The 16,007-nt window shown below is 46.0% G+C and overlaps 1 protein-coding gene across 1 annotated transcript in view; it reads right to left on the bottom strand.

Moving 5' to 3' along the window:
- Positions 1 to 16,007, bottom strand: part of LOC145391921 (uncharacterized) — a 216,960-nt gene that overhangs the window by 78,774 nt on the left and 122,179 nt on the right. The window contains exons 5-7 of the mRNA XM_080266412.1: positions 7,259 to 7,396; positions 567 to 2,694; positions 1 to 167 (exon numbers count right to left, since the gene is read on the bottom strand). The exon at positions 1 to 167 is cut by the window's left edge and continues 208 nt beyond it. Of these exons, the coding sequence (XP_080122538.1) occupies positions 1 to 167; positions 567 to 2,694; positions 7,259 to 7,396 (2,433 nt within the window). The remainder of the gene's footprint in view (positions 168 to 566; positions 2,695 to 7,258; positions 7,397 to 16,007) is intronic.

Here is a 16,007-nt window from a genome sequence, read left to right as displayed (position 1 = left end):
GCTGTTACGTGGCCTATTGTTTATGTTCAGGCTGTCACGTGGCCTATTGTTTATGTTCAAGCTGTCACGTGGTCTGTTGTTTATGTCTGGGCTGTCACGTGGTCGCTTGTTTACACTTTGTTGGTCACGTGCTGGCTGGTGTACTTCACGTTTCGCTATGGTGTTACCTGATACGGTTTTTTCAGCTCCATCTGTCAGTTCACTTGATTCTTCTTTTACTTTACCTTTTGGTTTACTTCCTTCCTTGTCTTTCAGCTTCACCTGTTTCTCTTTGGCAGCTGTTTTATCAGATTTTCCTCCTTGCGTCATTCCTTCTCGCTCTGATCTTTCTGCCTCGTTTAGTTTTCCTTCTATTACTGCTTCTCTTTTCCTGTCCCTTTTCTTTACTCCGGGTTTAACTTTCACCAATTCTGCTCTAATGTCTTGCACTTTATCTTCTTTTTCTCCTCCCTCTGCTCCTCCTCTTCCAGCCTCTTTCAATTTCCTTCTTCCATTTCCTCCTCTCTCAAAATACAACGCTCCCCCAAACGTCGGCTTCACGTCTAATATCCTTCTTGTTTGTTTACCTTCGTTCACTGTCAGGGAACGCCAACCCGAACTCAATCTCTCGCTTGTTTTGACTTCTAAATCCACTGGACTTGGTGAGGTATAATCCTGCTCGCTTGTTTTGATCCCTAAATTCAGTTGTCTAAGTTTGGATTGGGTTAATCTCATTTTCTTGCCAACGGACAAAAGTTTGCGTTTGAAGTCAACTGACTGACGGGCCTTGCGAGTCGGTAAGTGTGGTCTGGTTTTAGTCCATGCTTTACCCAGGCTGATGTGCAGGCGAGGTGAGTGTGGGTGGGATGGACGGGTGTGGGTATTTGGGTGGGGCAGATGTGGAGGACTTCGTGGATGACCTTGGTCTGAGTATGTATCTGTTTGAGGAAGATTCGAGTGGTTTTCTGTGTGCAGGGTGTGTGGGTGGCTGTCTGACTGTCTGGATGGATGGAGTGGGTGTGGATCAGAGTTGGCGAGGGCAGTTTCATGGTTCCTTCTCTCCTCTTCCCCAAACCAACTCCGGCTTGTATAAGTTTTGGGTTTCAAGTGTCCACCTGTGAGAGGCTGTATGACCACATCTCTCTGCCTCCCTTCCACCGACTTACCACTGGGGGCTTCGCGTCTTCTCTCTGAGGCAGCCTCCCCTTTAAGACGTTGATTCTTGTCTCGTAACTTCTTCCTCTCGGACGCTTTTCTGTTTCTCGCCGTAAATTCTCCCCTCGTTCTTAGCATCCGCCACTGGCTTAAACTCTTGCCTTCACTTTTATCGTGCCGGGAATATTTTCTGCGGTTGATGCCTCCCTCTCCTTCTCTCGTTCCTGCTTCCTCATGAATCGCCCTCTCTTCTTGTGCTTCTTCTCCGGCTTTAATTTTTGAGATTCCTTGAGCTCTCTCTGCACTCAATCTCCCCTCCTTCCCTCCTCCCTTCCCTGTGTTCTGTATCAAAGCGGAGGAGGAGGAGGAGGAAAAAGAAGAGGTAGAGACTGGATGAAGAAAGTTCCACCTTTTTACTGTGCTCAGATCAAATGTCTGGGATAGATATTGGTCTTCCTGTTTGTGGTCTTCCCCAGCCGGAGTGTTGCCTTCCTCTACCCTCTGGGGTTTCACGGACAAAGCCAATCGATCTCTGGGGTTCTGGGGGAGGCGTCTGAACCCCCCTGACCCCGTCTCTAAAGCCTTGATCGTTTGGTCGAGATCTTCTGCATGTTGATTGGGATTATCGGCCCGGAAGTACCAGCCCATCACAGGCGCTTCAGGATTTGCAAGTTCTCTATCAGCAGTCGTTTCGGGGTCAAAATTATGCATGTGGCTGTGAACAGGGATGGACGATTTGGGAGACGGATTAAGAGATTGGAAATTCTGATCAGGCATCTCGCTGGGTTTACTCTCACTGACACTCTGGCATTTTATCACCTTCCTACTCTGACAGGGGGCTGGATGTTCAGACCCTCCTGGATTCACAGTCTGATTGGAGCTCTGAGGACTGGCTCGCCTGGGAGTGCCATTCTCGGGACATGATTGGCTCTGATTGTGTGTGTGATTGGTGGTAAGAGGCCCGGGGTGACTGGCAGCTCGACAAGGCAGGGACATGGGTGACTTGGTTTGTTGGGCGTGCCTGTGTTTGGGCGGGGTGGTGATGGGTCGGGGTGGGTTGGAATTATGGGAGTGGGCGGGCTGAAGTTGGGTGGAGACGGGAATTTGGGCGTAAGAGATTCTGGGTTGGGATTTACCTGAATCTTGAGAATAAGCAGCATCAGACATTTGGACGTAGGGGATATTAGAAGGGTCCTGGGCCTGGACAAGGCTGGCTAGGGAAGGTTTGGTATCAGAATCGGAATCTTGGGCGTGATCCAGACGTGGTCGAGAGACGAGGCCGGAATCATCCACGTACTCCATATTGGATTCATCATTAGCCCATCTATGATTCACCCCCGACTTTGAATCATCTAAGGTGTATGGAGGGCCTTGGGCGTGCCGTGCTGTGGCGGGGTTTGGGCGTGTTTGGGTGTGGGTTGGGTGTGTTTGGGGTACGCGTGGGCGGCGGTTGGCCCTGGTTGCGGCTGCGGCAAGGGAGGGGGACACTCGCTGGCCGTCCCTCACCTGCACCTTCACCTTCCACACACTGCGGCCAGAGGGGGGGTCACGGTCCACTGCCTGAAAACACAAAAAACACAACAACTGTAACAAATGCAGCGGTGTAGCGAGGAGGGAGGGATGGGGTGTATGTGACTATGCTACCACCACTACCACCACACACACACACACACACACACACACACACACACACACACACACACACACTTCTAAATACAAAAAGGTATCCATCAAAGTCTATTTTATTGAGGTTTTACGATATTTGTTTGGCTCTGTTATCTTGTTTTTGTTTTTCTCGGAGGGAACAATTTTGCGCGCTCCTGGCCTTTGGTTCCTTCTTTCTTGCATTAAAAAAAACTGCATGTAGTGTTTGGGTAGGATTGCTAAAGCTGTATATGAAGTTGCAAAGAAATCTGCTATACTCCTTTTGCTCTAACTTGGCCTAAAATTGAAACCTCCCCATCTTGAATGCAGGTTAACGCTAGAGTATGATGCTAGTCACGAAGAAGTGCTATGGATGTAGAGCCGTAGCATTATCTTTGTCACTAAGATAGGGGTAAGAAGCTGGTAAGGACGAAAATCTGGGCCAAGTTAGAGTAAAAACGGCCTTGCAACTAAATTAGGGTTCGGTGGAATGTAAAGATTGAAAAAGCAGTTGAAGAAAGAAGAAGGATGTGATTAGAGTTGATGCAAGAAACAGGTGATGGAAGGAGGCAAGAGTTTATTGACAGTATGAAATGTGTATAGAAAATAAAAAATGGAGTAAAGATAAAATGATGGCTTAAGATGAAAGACGAATTATATCAAAATCTATGAAACTATTTTGGAAAGAGGTAATAAATCTTAGGAGTGAGTGTGGGAGACAGTGTAGTAATGTGAGGGATGGCAGTGAGAGAATACTAACATAGGAAAAGAAATAATGAACAAATAGAAAACGTGATGAAAAACTGATGAAAAGAGAAAGTAAAACATTGATAAGAGTGACTGGACTGAGTGGTGCATCATCATCATCATCATCATCACTACTATCACCACCACCACCACCACCACCACCACCACCATCATCATCATCATCAATATCACCACCACCACCACCACCACCATCATCATCATCATCATCATCATCATCTAGAGTCGACCCTTCCCATACCAAGGTGGAGTGAGGTGGAGTCCAAAGAACCAGAAAAACTTGACAGAATGAGATGGTAACCAGAGTTTGGCCAAGGGAGTACGTACCGAGAAGAAATGTGATGTTTGTGATGTGATGTGGATGGACGTGAAGAATAACGTGGAGAGCAGAGCCTTAACATCACTCCTCGTCTCTCCTCTTCTTTTTTACCTCTTTCTTCCCTCTTCTTCCCTTCCTCTTTTTCCTTCAATACTTCCTTTCCCCTTTCTCATGCCCTCCTCTTCCCCTTCACCTCCCTTCCTCAACCTCTCCCTTTTTCCCTCGATTCCTCCTCTCTCTTCCATCATTCGTCTTTCCTCCAAAACCCCCTTCTTCCCTTCCTCCAACACCACCTTCCGTTTCCTCCTCTTTTTATTTCTTCCCCTCATTCTCCAGTCCCCTTCTTCCTCTCCCCCGTCATTCATCATCCTCTCTTCGTTCCCCTCACTCAGCTTTTCTATGGTGCATGGTGGTCCTTCTCACTATTTCCTGCCGACTTTGGCTGTAGGGTTAGGTGGGTGGGGGAGGGAGCCCTCCTGCATTTCTGTCCTTGTCTTTGGTTGATATAATAGTTTTGTCAGTTATAACCTTCCCTATACCATACAGCCACGAAAGGATCAAACGGTCTGTTGCTGTTTGCTTTCCTTTTTGTTCTTTTGTATTCATTCCTCAATCTCTCTCTCTCATTCCCTCTCCCCTGCTTCTTCCCTTCCTCGTCTTATCCTCACTCCTCTCTCCATCCCTTTCTCCTCCTCCTCTTTCTCTCGTCTCCCTCTCCCCCTTAATTCCTTTCCCTCTCACTTCCCCTCCTCCTCCTCTTCCTCTCTCTCCCTTCTACTTTTTCCCTGTCATTTCACTCTCCTCCTCCTCCTTCTTCCTCTCCCCTTCATTCCTCTCCCTCTCTTTTCCCTGTCTCCCTTCCTTCTTCCTCTCCCTCTCTTTTCCCTGTCTCCCTTCCTTCTTCCTCTCCCTCTCTTTTCCCTGTCTCCCTTCCTTCTTCCTCTCCCCCTCTTTTCTCTGTCTCCCTTCCTTCTTCCTCTCCTCCTCTTTTCCCTGTCTCCCTTCCTTCTTCCTCTCCCTCTCTTTTCCCTGTCTCCCTTCCTTCTTCCTCTCCCTCTCTTTTCCCTGTCTCCCTTCCTTCTTCCTCTCCCCCTCTTTTCCCTGTCTCCCTTCCTTCTTCCTCTCCTCCTCTTTTCCCTGTCTCCCTTCCTTCTTCCTCTCCCTCTCTTTTCCCTGTCTCCCTTCCTTCTTCCTCTCCCTCTCTTTTCCCTGTCTCCCTTCCTTCTTCCTCTCCCTCTCTTTTCCCTGTCTCCCTTCCTTCTTCCTCTCCCTCTCTTTTCCCTGTCTCCCTTCCTTCTTCCTCTCGCCCTCCTCCCTCTCCCTCCTACCCTTCCTCCACCCATAAATTGAGCTAATTGTGTATTCATGGTGGTGGATGGGCTTAGTATTGGCTAGTCGACCCACACCCTCCTCCTCTTGTTCTCAGTTCCTATCCTTTCCTTCCCATTACTTTCACAGTTTTTCTTCATCCTTTTCCTCCAAAATTTTCCTGTTTTTCCCTTCTGTATCAAATTTTCCCGTTTTTTTTTTTTTTTTCTGTTCTTCAGCCCATGGATTTGTCTCTACATTTTTTAATTCAATTTTTATTGTCTAATTTTTCGATAATTCCCCCCCACCAGAATTTGCCCTGTTTCTGATTTTCATCCATCCATCCATCATCCAATCCTAAGTTGTTCCATGAGGTACGTAGAAGCCCGGGGCTAGGCATGTTGGTCCTGACATTTAAGATGAGATTTGCTTGACTATTATCCTTCTCACATATTTCCTTTTAGCTTTATTTATTTTTCTTCATATCATCTTTTGTTTCTTATGGCCTTCGGTTTCTCTTCGCTTACTGTTCTCTACTTTTGTTATTTGTTCTCTCGCATTTATTCTCCTGTTCTTTGCTTTTGTTTCCTCTTTTCTCCTCTTCCTGCCTCTCCCCTCTCTTTTACTACTCATTACTGGCTTTATATTAACATCACTCCTCCACATGCTTTATCTACTTCGTATATGTCTTCATTTTCGTTTCTTCCTTTTCATCTTCTCCTCTTGCTCTTATCGTTCTCTGTTCTTCCTTCTCCTCTCCCTTCTACCACCTGTTTCTCCTTTTCCTTCTTCACTTTCATCTCTCTCTCTCTCTCTTACCACCCCATCCCTTCATCTCAATCGGTCTCCCATTCTGCCTCTTCCCCTTCACCTCACTCACACTCCTAGTCAGTCTCTCATTCTCCATCCTCTCCATTTGACCAAACCATCTCAAAATTCTTCTCTCAAAGCTCTCACTCACACCCACACCACTAACACAACGCTCCTTTACGTCCCCATTTGTCTGTCTGTTTCTCCTTGTAAATCCAGATGCTTCTTGACTGTAAACTGTAAACAACTGGGACAGAAGGGAACTGCTTTGACCTTCCTTGTAAATATATGTGGTATATTACGTCACTCATTTTATTATTTCAGTGAACGTAATTGATCGTAATGTGATTTATGAAAAAATCTGATTGTGAATGCATCTGATTGTGAAGGAGACTGATTGGGAGTATAAGTAATTTGAATTGTTAATGATGAGATGGAGGGATGGAGTGGAGAGGTATATGAGAGAGGGGGGTTGGGCTGGGAGCAGGGCAGTGAAATGGCGGGGGAGAGGTCGACATGGAGGCGATTTGTTTGTGGCCACCACTTAGGGATTAAGGCGTCTGGCAATAGATAGACAGAAAATATAAATAACTGTGAATCTCGGTGATTGGGCATATAAATGACTGGGAATGTAAGAGACTTGAAATTATGCTGATTGGAAATATCTATCTATCTATCTATCTATCTATTGCCAGACGCCTTAAGCCCGTAAAGGGGGCCACAAACAAATCGTTTCCATGTCGCCCTGTCCCCCTGGAAATATGTATGTAATAAATGTCTCTAATTTTACACATGGCTCGATGGATTTAGTTGTGAATATCAGTGAACTGGGAATATTATATATGACTGTGAATACCACTGAGAGAGAGAGAGAGAGAGAGAGAGAGAGAGAGAGAGAGAGAGAGAACGCATGTATGTAGCGAATGAACGTATGTATGTGCTTGTGTGTGTGCATGCATGAAGACGTGTGTGTGTGTGTGTGTGTGTGTGTGTGTGTGTGTGTGTGTGTGTAAATTTAAGCTTCTGTATTTATTTTTTTATGTAAACGCATCATGTAAATCTGCGGCCAATAAACTATCCATCTATTTATCTATCTATATATCTGTGTGAATGTGTGTGTGTGTGTGTGTGTGTGTGTGTGTGTGTGTGTGTGTGTGTGTGTGTGTGTGTGGCTTACCCTCAGCTGCATCAGATCGCCCGTGTGTGTGTGTGTGTGTGTGTGTGTGTGTGTGTGTGTGTGTGTGAGTGTGTGTGTGTGTGTGTGTGTGTGTGGCTTACCCTCAGCTGCATCAGATCGCCCGTGTGTGGGTTGATGGAGAAGAAGGCGTGATCAGAGGGCAGGTCGTGCACACCATTGCCACCTATACTGTACACCAAGCCATTCCTGTCCACCTCATCAGCGTCCCTGGCCTTCACCTGTACACAGATAGATGAAAGATAAGTTGATAGATAGATATAGAGAGAGACAGAGAGAACGAGAGAATGAGAGAAGGGGGGCGCCTGTAGGAATATCTGAATTAGCATCTACTTTATATGGAAAAGATATATATGTTAATTTGCATTCTCTGTCTGACTCTCTCCCTGCCTCCTTCCCCGCTGCTGAAGGTCGTATCCACTCTCACCCACCAGTTTTTACACAATTTGAGTGATTATTCCGTGTACAGATAGTGCATCTGTGTTTCCAAGTGTCTTGGAAGTATTATTCCAGTGAAAGGTGTGAAAGTCCAGTGTATGCTGGAGTTTTTGCTGTGTTTTAAGTGTGAAAAGCTCTGTCTGGTTGTGTTTGTGTATCCACGTTTGGCGCCAGATATGGTGACTGCGGTGGGTGGTTATTGTTCTCGTGGAAGTGAACAGTATTACCCTGTGTAAATTTAGAGCTACGACTGGGTAAGTATTAACTGTATATTGTTTCGCCGGTAAGAACAGTTTATGCCCAGTATAACCATTCGGAACTGAGTGGAACTTTGTTTTGTTTTGATTTCTTTGTTCGAGCTGATGTAGGCTGAGTGGAATTTTGTAATGTTTTGACTTGTCTTTGTTCGAACTGAGCTTTATTTTGGAGTGATACAGCAGTTCAGTGTAATTGTTGTGGTATGAACAGTAATGTAAGAACGTTTTTGTGACTAGATTTAAGCAGTTTGTGGCAATCAGTTGTGACTGTGGTTGGCGCCGTTGTGTTGGTAGATGTAAACAACTGCAGTCTGGTACAGTATACTTGGTGTATTTAGTGTTAAGCATTCCCCTGTGCACAGCGTTGTGAGTGAGTACTATTCCCTTAGTTTTTTTTTTTTTCCCAGTGAAAACAGTTTATATCCCATGTTTACAGTTATCCTTACAGGTAAGATATAATTGTATTTTCATATGTTGTAACTTTTCAGGTGATAATAAACTTGTTTGTGTACTGTAAGATTCTGTTGTGACTTCACTGTTGTTGTATTTCAGGTTGTATAATTTTAGTTCTTCATTCCAGGTAACGGTTAGCTTTCCATTCTTTGTCTATCTACCTATTGCCAGACGCCTCAATCCCGTTTGGGGTGGCCACAAACAAATCGCCTCCAAGTCGCCCTGTCCCCCGCCATTTCACTGCCCTGCTCCCAACTCACACCCCCCTCTCTCATATACCTCTCCACCCCATCCCTCCATCTCATCCTCGGCCTCCCCCTCCCTCTTCCCCCCTCCACCTCACTCACATACACTCTCATCGTCAGTCTTTCACCCTCCATCCTCTCCACATGGCCAAACCACCACAGTGTGTTCCTCAAAAAGCTTCCTATCACATCCACATCCACACCACAACACTCCTTTATATCCTCATTCGTCAGCCTGTCTCTCCATGTGACTCCACAGGCTCCTCTTAAATAACTCATTTCCACTGCTCTCACTCTTGACTTGTGTCCTTCCAACAACGTCCAAGCTTCACTTCCATACGTTAGAGTTGGTATCACAATACTGTCATGTAGTAACTTTTTCACTTCCATGCTCACTTCCCTGTTTCTTATCACTGCTTTCAAAGAACCAGCAACCTTTCTTCCCTGCTGTACCCTTTCAAGCACTTCACCCTCCAAACCTCCATCCTTACTCATCACACTACCCAAGTACTTAAACGTACTCATGTACCCCCTCCACAATATGTCTACCCCCGATGTATATATGTCCCCCCCCCCAATGCATACATGCCCCCACTAAACTTGCTAGGTCAGCACACTTTCCCACGCCTGAAGACGGCGTTATTGCATCAGTTGATAGCAGACAGCCGAGACGGGCAGACTATTTTACTGTGAGCTTGTAATAAACTCCTTATCTAGCTGTTTGTACACGGAGTTTCTATTACCAAAGTATTGCAAGTTACATTTGGTAGCAGCGGTGTTTCGAACCATCAGATTCTGACCGCCTCCTTGGATATTTAGTGATACAACAAGATACACGACGTCTCGCATCTGCCAGCCTCGCCCCTCCTCCGTGCCTCTAGTGGTGTAATACCTGGCTGTGCTTTCCAAGTGTACAATTTTTCTCACCAGTGCTCACCTCTCAAACAACCCCACCCACACGCCTTGTTCCTGACCGCACGTGTCACCGTCGCCGACCTACGCACCTGTTGCACCTGTTCCCAGCACCTGTTTTGAACTCATCATAGCTCCTGCCCCCACGGTGCCACTTATCACTGTCTGCCCGCTGCCTGCCCACCACCATTCTCTGCATTTGCAACTCACCAGCTCTACACCTGCCTTGCGCTGACATCTGCCCTCACCACCCACCACCGGCCTCTGCTGTCGCCCGCATCTGGTCTGCATTACGGAGCCTCCTAAGACCGCCACTCCCTGCCGGTGATTCATCGCGGCGTCTCTTCTCCTCTCCACCCAGCTGTCTCTCCACCGCCGCCCCGCCTCGCCTCGCCCCGCCCCTCCCCGCCCCGCCCCAGCCCAGCTACGCCCAGCCACCCCTGCACGTCATACATCTCGACACTCCCGTTTCTAATGTGTAACTATAGTATATCTTTCCTTCTATAGAGATTATCCTCGATTTTCTCCACAGATTGGTTATTGTAAATATTCCATCTCATTTCCATTACCCCGTTTTCATCTTCACCTACGTTATTTATACTCCATCTCATCCTTCGCATTTTATTTAAACCATCCATCCCCGCACCTTCATTCATTTTCACACCTACTCGTGTATTCCATTCTCTCATTGTTATTTATACATTTCCACCTACGTATCCATCTTCATCCTTTCATCTTCCATTGCCGCATTACATGTCATACTTTCCGCGTCAACCGCTTAACGCTAGCCCTCTCGACCCAGAAACATCACTTGATCATACCCCGTCTGCCGACTCTAACCCAATCACTCATTTACGAAGTGGCAAAGAGTACCACCGCCCTGTACCTGAGACTCCCGTTTCACTTCCAGCAGAATCACTTACGACCCGTCCTACACTTGTAAATCCAGTTACCTCCTCCTCTACTCCTGCCTCTACTCTCCCTTCTTCTTCCTCTACTCCTTCCCCTGTCGTTCCCTCTCCTGCCTCCCTCCATACCCCGTCTTGCTCGCCCTTAACTGCCACTACCTTCTCTCTCTCCCACACCACTCCTGCCGCCACTTCTACACTTCCAGCCATGGCCAACCCTCCACAGTCTATCTATCTCGACGATGCCAATCGTCCCAAATTTACCGGCCAGGACCCAACTTGGTCTGTCTATGATTTCCTCAGAGAAGTCGAAACAGAAATACACAATAGACAAATAACCGAGGAATCACTCAAAGTAGCTTACCTCCTCGGTCGCTTGCACCACGGCAAATCGGACATCGGATCCGCGATCCGTGCAGGACATTTCGATAGCATTCGTACCTTTGCTGATTTTCGTACGGAACTCATCAGCCTTTGTTGCCAGCATTCAAATACCGCATCTCTCATGGGATTCATTAATCTCCTAAACCAACTAGATGAGGACTTGCGCGTCCCAGCGCAATATGCCAAGCTCCGCGAAGCTGCCGCCGCCATGAAAGCAACTAGTAGTGAGATGCTCCAATTACTGGTAGGCACAAAATGGTTAGAAGACAAGAATGGTGTTCCAATGCTTTCACTCACCAACTTTGCTGACTTAATTGGTTACCTCAGATTCCTTCACTGGCTTACTCCTAAACAGCGAGAGCTAGCCTTGGAAATCGGTTTCAATCCAGGAAATAAAATTATTCAGGTCACTAAAGCCATTCATGAAAGAACAGATTCGAACTACACGCGTCAGGGCACCACCCAACCCTTGGTCTCCTCAGTCTGTCACACCTCCACTACCCCAGACCAATCTCGCTCCCGTCCCACCACACGCGGCAGACCTGCCACACATCGCTCTCCTACTGCAGGTCGTGATCAATCTAGCACCCGACGGAACAGACAATCTTCGATTCTTTGCTGGTACTGTGGTTATCCTGGACATCGAGCATCCAGTTGCGACCGTACATACAGACGTCCTCACTCCCAAACCAGACAGCGTACGCCTTCCCGCTCACGTCATCCACACTGCAAATACCACAAATCAAGCACGACTCACACCACTGAGGAATGTCGTTACCTCAACCGCCCACAGTCGGGGGAAGCGCCGCGCCCGTATTCGACCAATATCACGTAGAACCAGACACCCAACTCCCCATCCGCCATGTAGGTCCCATAACATCCTCAGGTTTAGTCATTCTCGGCAGCAGTCATGACATACCAACGTCATTCTTCTTGGACACAGGATCTATAGTAAATCTCATCTCCGAAAATTTCTTACAAATTATTCATCGACATCACAACCACGTCAGTTTCCTAGAACCACCAAACATTCGCCTATGTGGTGTCAACGGCTCAGAGTTTAAGGTTAAGGGAAGAGTCACCCTTGAAGTCAAACTCCACAGAGATTTGCCCCCTATCCCCATTGAATTTCATGTCACTAATGACTTGCAGTATCCTGCAGATGCCCTTATTGGTTTCTCCACCATGGCACAACACTCCATTGCATTATTACCTGCTTGTGGTAGTATAGACATTTCTGGATTCCCGGTTTACAGTATGGAATGTCCCCGTCCTGTTCTTACGCTCAAATCAGTCCTTCAATTACCTCTGTCCCTATCACTACCAAAAAGTCCAACCCAGCCCAAACCACCACTATCATCATCTGAGAATACAGAGATCATTCCTTTACTGACTGCGAGCAAGGACATAAATTCCTCAATGTCTCCTGATACATCATCTCAGCCCTCGAACATGGCTCTTACATCCTCTCCCGACAACACTATCGCAGACTCAGACATGTCTCAGTTACCTACCTCACACAGTCTGATTTTTTTTTTTTTTTTTATAAATAACAGAACAAAGGAAGGAAAAACAAATGGGTAAAAAAAAATAATCCATAAACCAGATTACTGGTGTCCTCTGTTCATAAAATATCTGTAACAATTAGACTTGAACAGTTGTGGGTTGAAATTTGGAGGAAAACAACTCTGGGGAAGCGAGTTCCAGAGAGATGCAGTTCGGGGAATGAAAGAATTCTGATAGGCAGAAGTTCTGCAATATGGTTGAGTGACATTCCAGTCATGAGTGCTACCAGATGCCCGTGTAGCACGAGGGAAGGCATAGAGAGGTGGCACCATGGATGCAACTTCGTCTGAGCATTTGCCAAAAAAATATCTGTAAAATAATGCAAGGGAGGCAACATTCCTTCTTACTTGCAGGGGAGGTAGTTTATATGTAATGGCAGGGTTGTTAATGATTCTAACAGCTTTATTCTGAATTTTGTCTAGTTGTCTTAATGCAACCTCTCCACAACCATTCCACAAGGGTGAGCAATATTCAAGCTGAGAGCGCACATGACTCTTATAAATTATAGCTAACTGCTCATCAGCGAAGAAGTTACGGACTCTGTACAATAATCCAAGTTTCTTTGAGGCGGTTTTAGCAAGTGATCTGACATGAGAGGTCCAGCTCAAGGCACTGTTAAGTGAGACACCAAGAATTTCAATACTTTTGGAGATGGGAATATTAGTAGCACTGAAGGTAATGTACGAATCTGGCAATATCTGTCTATTAGTAAACTGTATATTATTTAGTTTTACTAGCATTAAAAGAGACAAGGTTGTTTTGTCCCCATTCACTGATTGTAGATAGATCTTGATTTATGGAGATGGCTGTACTGAGTTGAGAGGTAGAAATATTAGACTTTGTAAATGGGTGTCTGAGTGTGAATGAACTATGTAGTGTTGAGTCATCTGCATATGAGTGAATGGAATTGTGAGTGACAGATAAGAGATCATTAATATGAACCAGAAATAGGGTTGGCGCCAAAACTGATCCCTGCGGCACGCCGGCGTTAATTGAGTGGAATTCGAATATACATCATCTACTTTTACTCTTATTTTCCTGTCACTAAGATAAGAAGAAATCAAAGGAACAAAAGACGTTAGTCCATAGCAAGGGAGTTTGGACAGCAGGGAACGGTGCCATACTCTGTCGAAAGCTTTAGAGATATCAAGAGCTACTGCATGAGTTTCTCCAAAAAGATCAATTGATTGATGGATGGTATGAGTTAAGAGACTGAGTATGTCAATGGTGGATCTTTCGTGGCGAAAACCGTATTGTCTATCACTAATTAGGTTGTTGGATTCAAGATGTTTAACAATATGCTTATTAATTAAAGTTTCAAATACCTTACCAAGAGAAGATGTGACAGCTATTGGTCTTCTCCAACACGCAGAGACGAAACGTGCAGTAACGAATACGTGCACAATTTTGTTACCGCATGAGTTCACCAAAGTCTCTGTTTGTGTTGCCGGTGCGAAAGAAGGAGTGGATGTACTAACCCTACCTGAGACGTGTTGTGTGAATGGCTTGACTTATGAGTCAGCGTGATGTACAGTCTTAGAGGACAGTTTATGCTACCTGTACTTGCTCAATGTCACAAATGCTCCACTAAAACTTAAAAGTGGTGTAAAGATTGGAGACTTCCTAGTATACCCAGCGGCTGTAAAGGTGTGCCAGGATTCCTTAATTCCTACTATTCAGACTGATGATACGCCAATCGGTGTATGTACTATTAACTCTACGGGATCTGCACCGACATATTCACCCGATATGCTCTCACATCTCAATTGCACAGATTTCCCAGAAAATACGCCTCAACTCCTCGACCTTCTGACCTCATACAGAAACGTGGTTGCATTACCCGGTGAACCGATGGGTAGAACAGACCTTGTCAAACATACGATTGAACTACTACCAGGAACTCAGCCGATTTACATACCAGCGTATCGATTTCCTCACAGTCAGAGAAAGCAGACAGATCAAATGGTACAAAACATGTTAGACCAAGACATTATTGAACCCTCCATCAGTCCATGGAATAGCCCACTTTTCTTAGTACCAAAGAAGGACGGCAACTTTAGACCAGTAGTCGACTATCGTAAGGTCAATTCTGTCACCGTTCCAGACCGTTTCCCATTACCTGTCCTCACTGATTTGCTAGAATCCCTTGGTGAAAATAACGTAGTCTTTTCATCTTTAGACCTCCTCAGCAGGTACTGGCAGGTCGAAATGGAAGAGTCCTCTCGCCCAGTTACAGCCTTTAGCACCCCTTCCGGACATTTTCAGTTTAAGAGACTCCCTTTCGGTCTGAGAAATGCTCCTTCTGTGTTCATGCGACTTATCCATTCAGTCTTCAGAGGTATGATGGGACACTCTCTTTTTGCTTACCTAGATGATATCATTGTTGTGAGTAAATCCATCCCTGATCATTTTACCAAACTCCAGCAAGTCTTTGAACGTCTCCAGCTCGCAGGCCTGAAAATCAATCTCAGTAAATGTGACTTCCTGCGAAAGAAAATCAAATTCCTAGGCCATGTCGTAGATGCACAAGGCATTCATACTAATGAGGATAAAACTAAGGCGATTATTAACTTCCCAGAACCTACCACTACCGAAGCTGTACGAAGTTTCCTGGGCCTCAGTGGCTATTATCGTCGCTTCATCCAGAATTATGCAAAGCTCGCCGCTCCTCTGACCCACTTGCTCAAGCAGAATGTGCCCTTTGTTTGGACTAACGACCAGTCACAGGCTTTCCAAAAGCTAAAGACAGCTCTTGTAAATGCCCCTGTTCTAGCATTCCCTGATTATACCACACCCTTCCTTCTCTGCACAGACGCCTCAGGCACTGGACTTGGTGCCGTTTTGATGCAACTTGATGAAGCATCAAGGAAGCGCGTAATAGCGTATGCTAGTCGCACCCTTACAACTGCTGAACGTAACTACAGTGTCACAGATCTCGAAGCGCTAGCGGTAATCTGGTCCTTGAAACATTTCAGAGATATAGTCTATGGTTATCCAGTGCATATCCAAATAGACCACCTTCCGCTATGTGATTTGTTCAAGAACCGCAACCTAACAGGTAGGTTAGCTAGATGGTCTGTCATCATCCAGGACTTTAATCCCACTTTTCAATATGTACCAGGCAAGTTGAATGTAGTCGCAGACGCACTCTCACGTCACGTAGCAGCAGCTATAGCATCACTGCAGCCTGAAGTAACTGAAAACACTCCACTAACGTCAGAAGTTGTTTGAAACTTTCAGCGCCAAGACCCCATGTGGTCCAAAGTCATTTATTTCCTAGAATCTGGCGATGCCTCGACCTTACCTACTCTGCCAGTATCAATAGATGAGTTCATGCTAGATGATGATCTCTTGTACAGGAAAACACTGCTAACAGGCAAAGATATGCCCAATTGCGAAGTACGCCAACTTGTTGTCCCCACTGCCCTGATACCAAAGGTTCTTCATATTGTTCATAATACTCCTCAAGCATCCCATCCAGGTAAAGACCGATGCTTGCGCCAAGCACATCTCAAATACTATTGGCCAACCATGCGCCGCGATATCAATGCCCACTGTGACTCTTGCCTCTCCTGCCACCGCCACAAAGGATCAACCGGCTTACCAGCACCTCTCTTACAATACCCAATCCCGTCACGACCATGGGAAACTGTCTCAATCGATCTCTTA

This window comes from Coenobita brevimanus, chromosome 20 (assembly GCF_032717465.1).
Source record: "Coenobita brevimanus isolate Jiangsu-jjx chromosome 20, ASM3271746v2, whole genome shotgun sequence".
Taxonomy (NCBI): Eukaryota; Metazoa; Arthropoda; class Malacostraca; order Decapoda; family Coenobitidae; genus Coenobita; species Coenobita brevimanus.
Note: the sequence above shows the minus strand (reverse complement) of the source record. Positions and strands in the feature narration are given on the sequence as shown.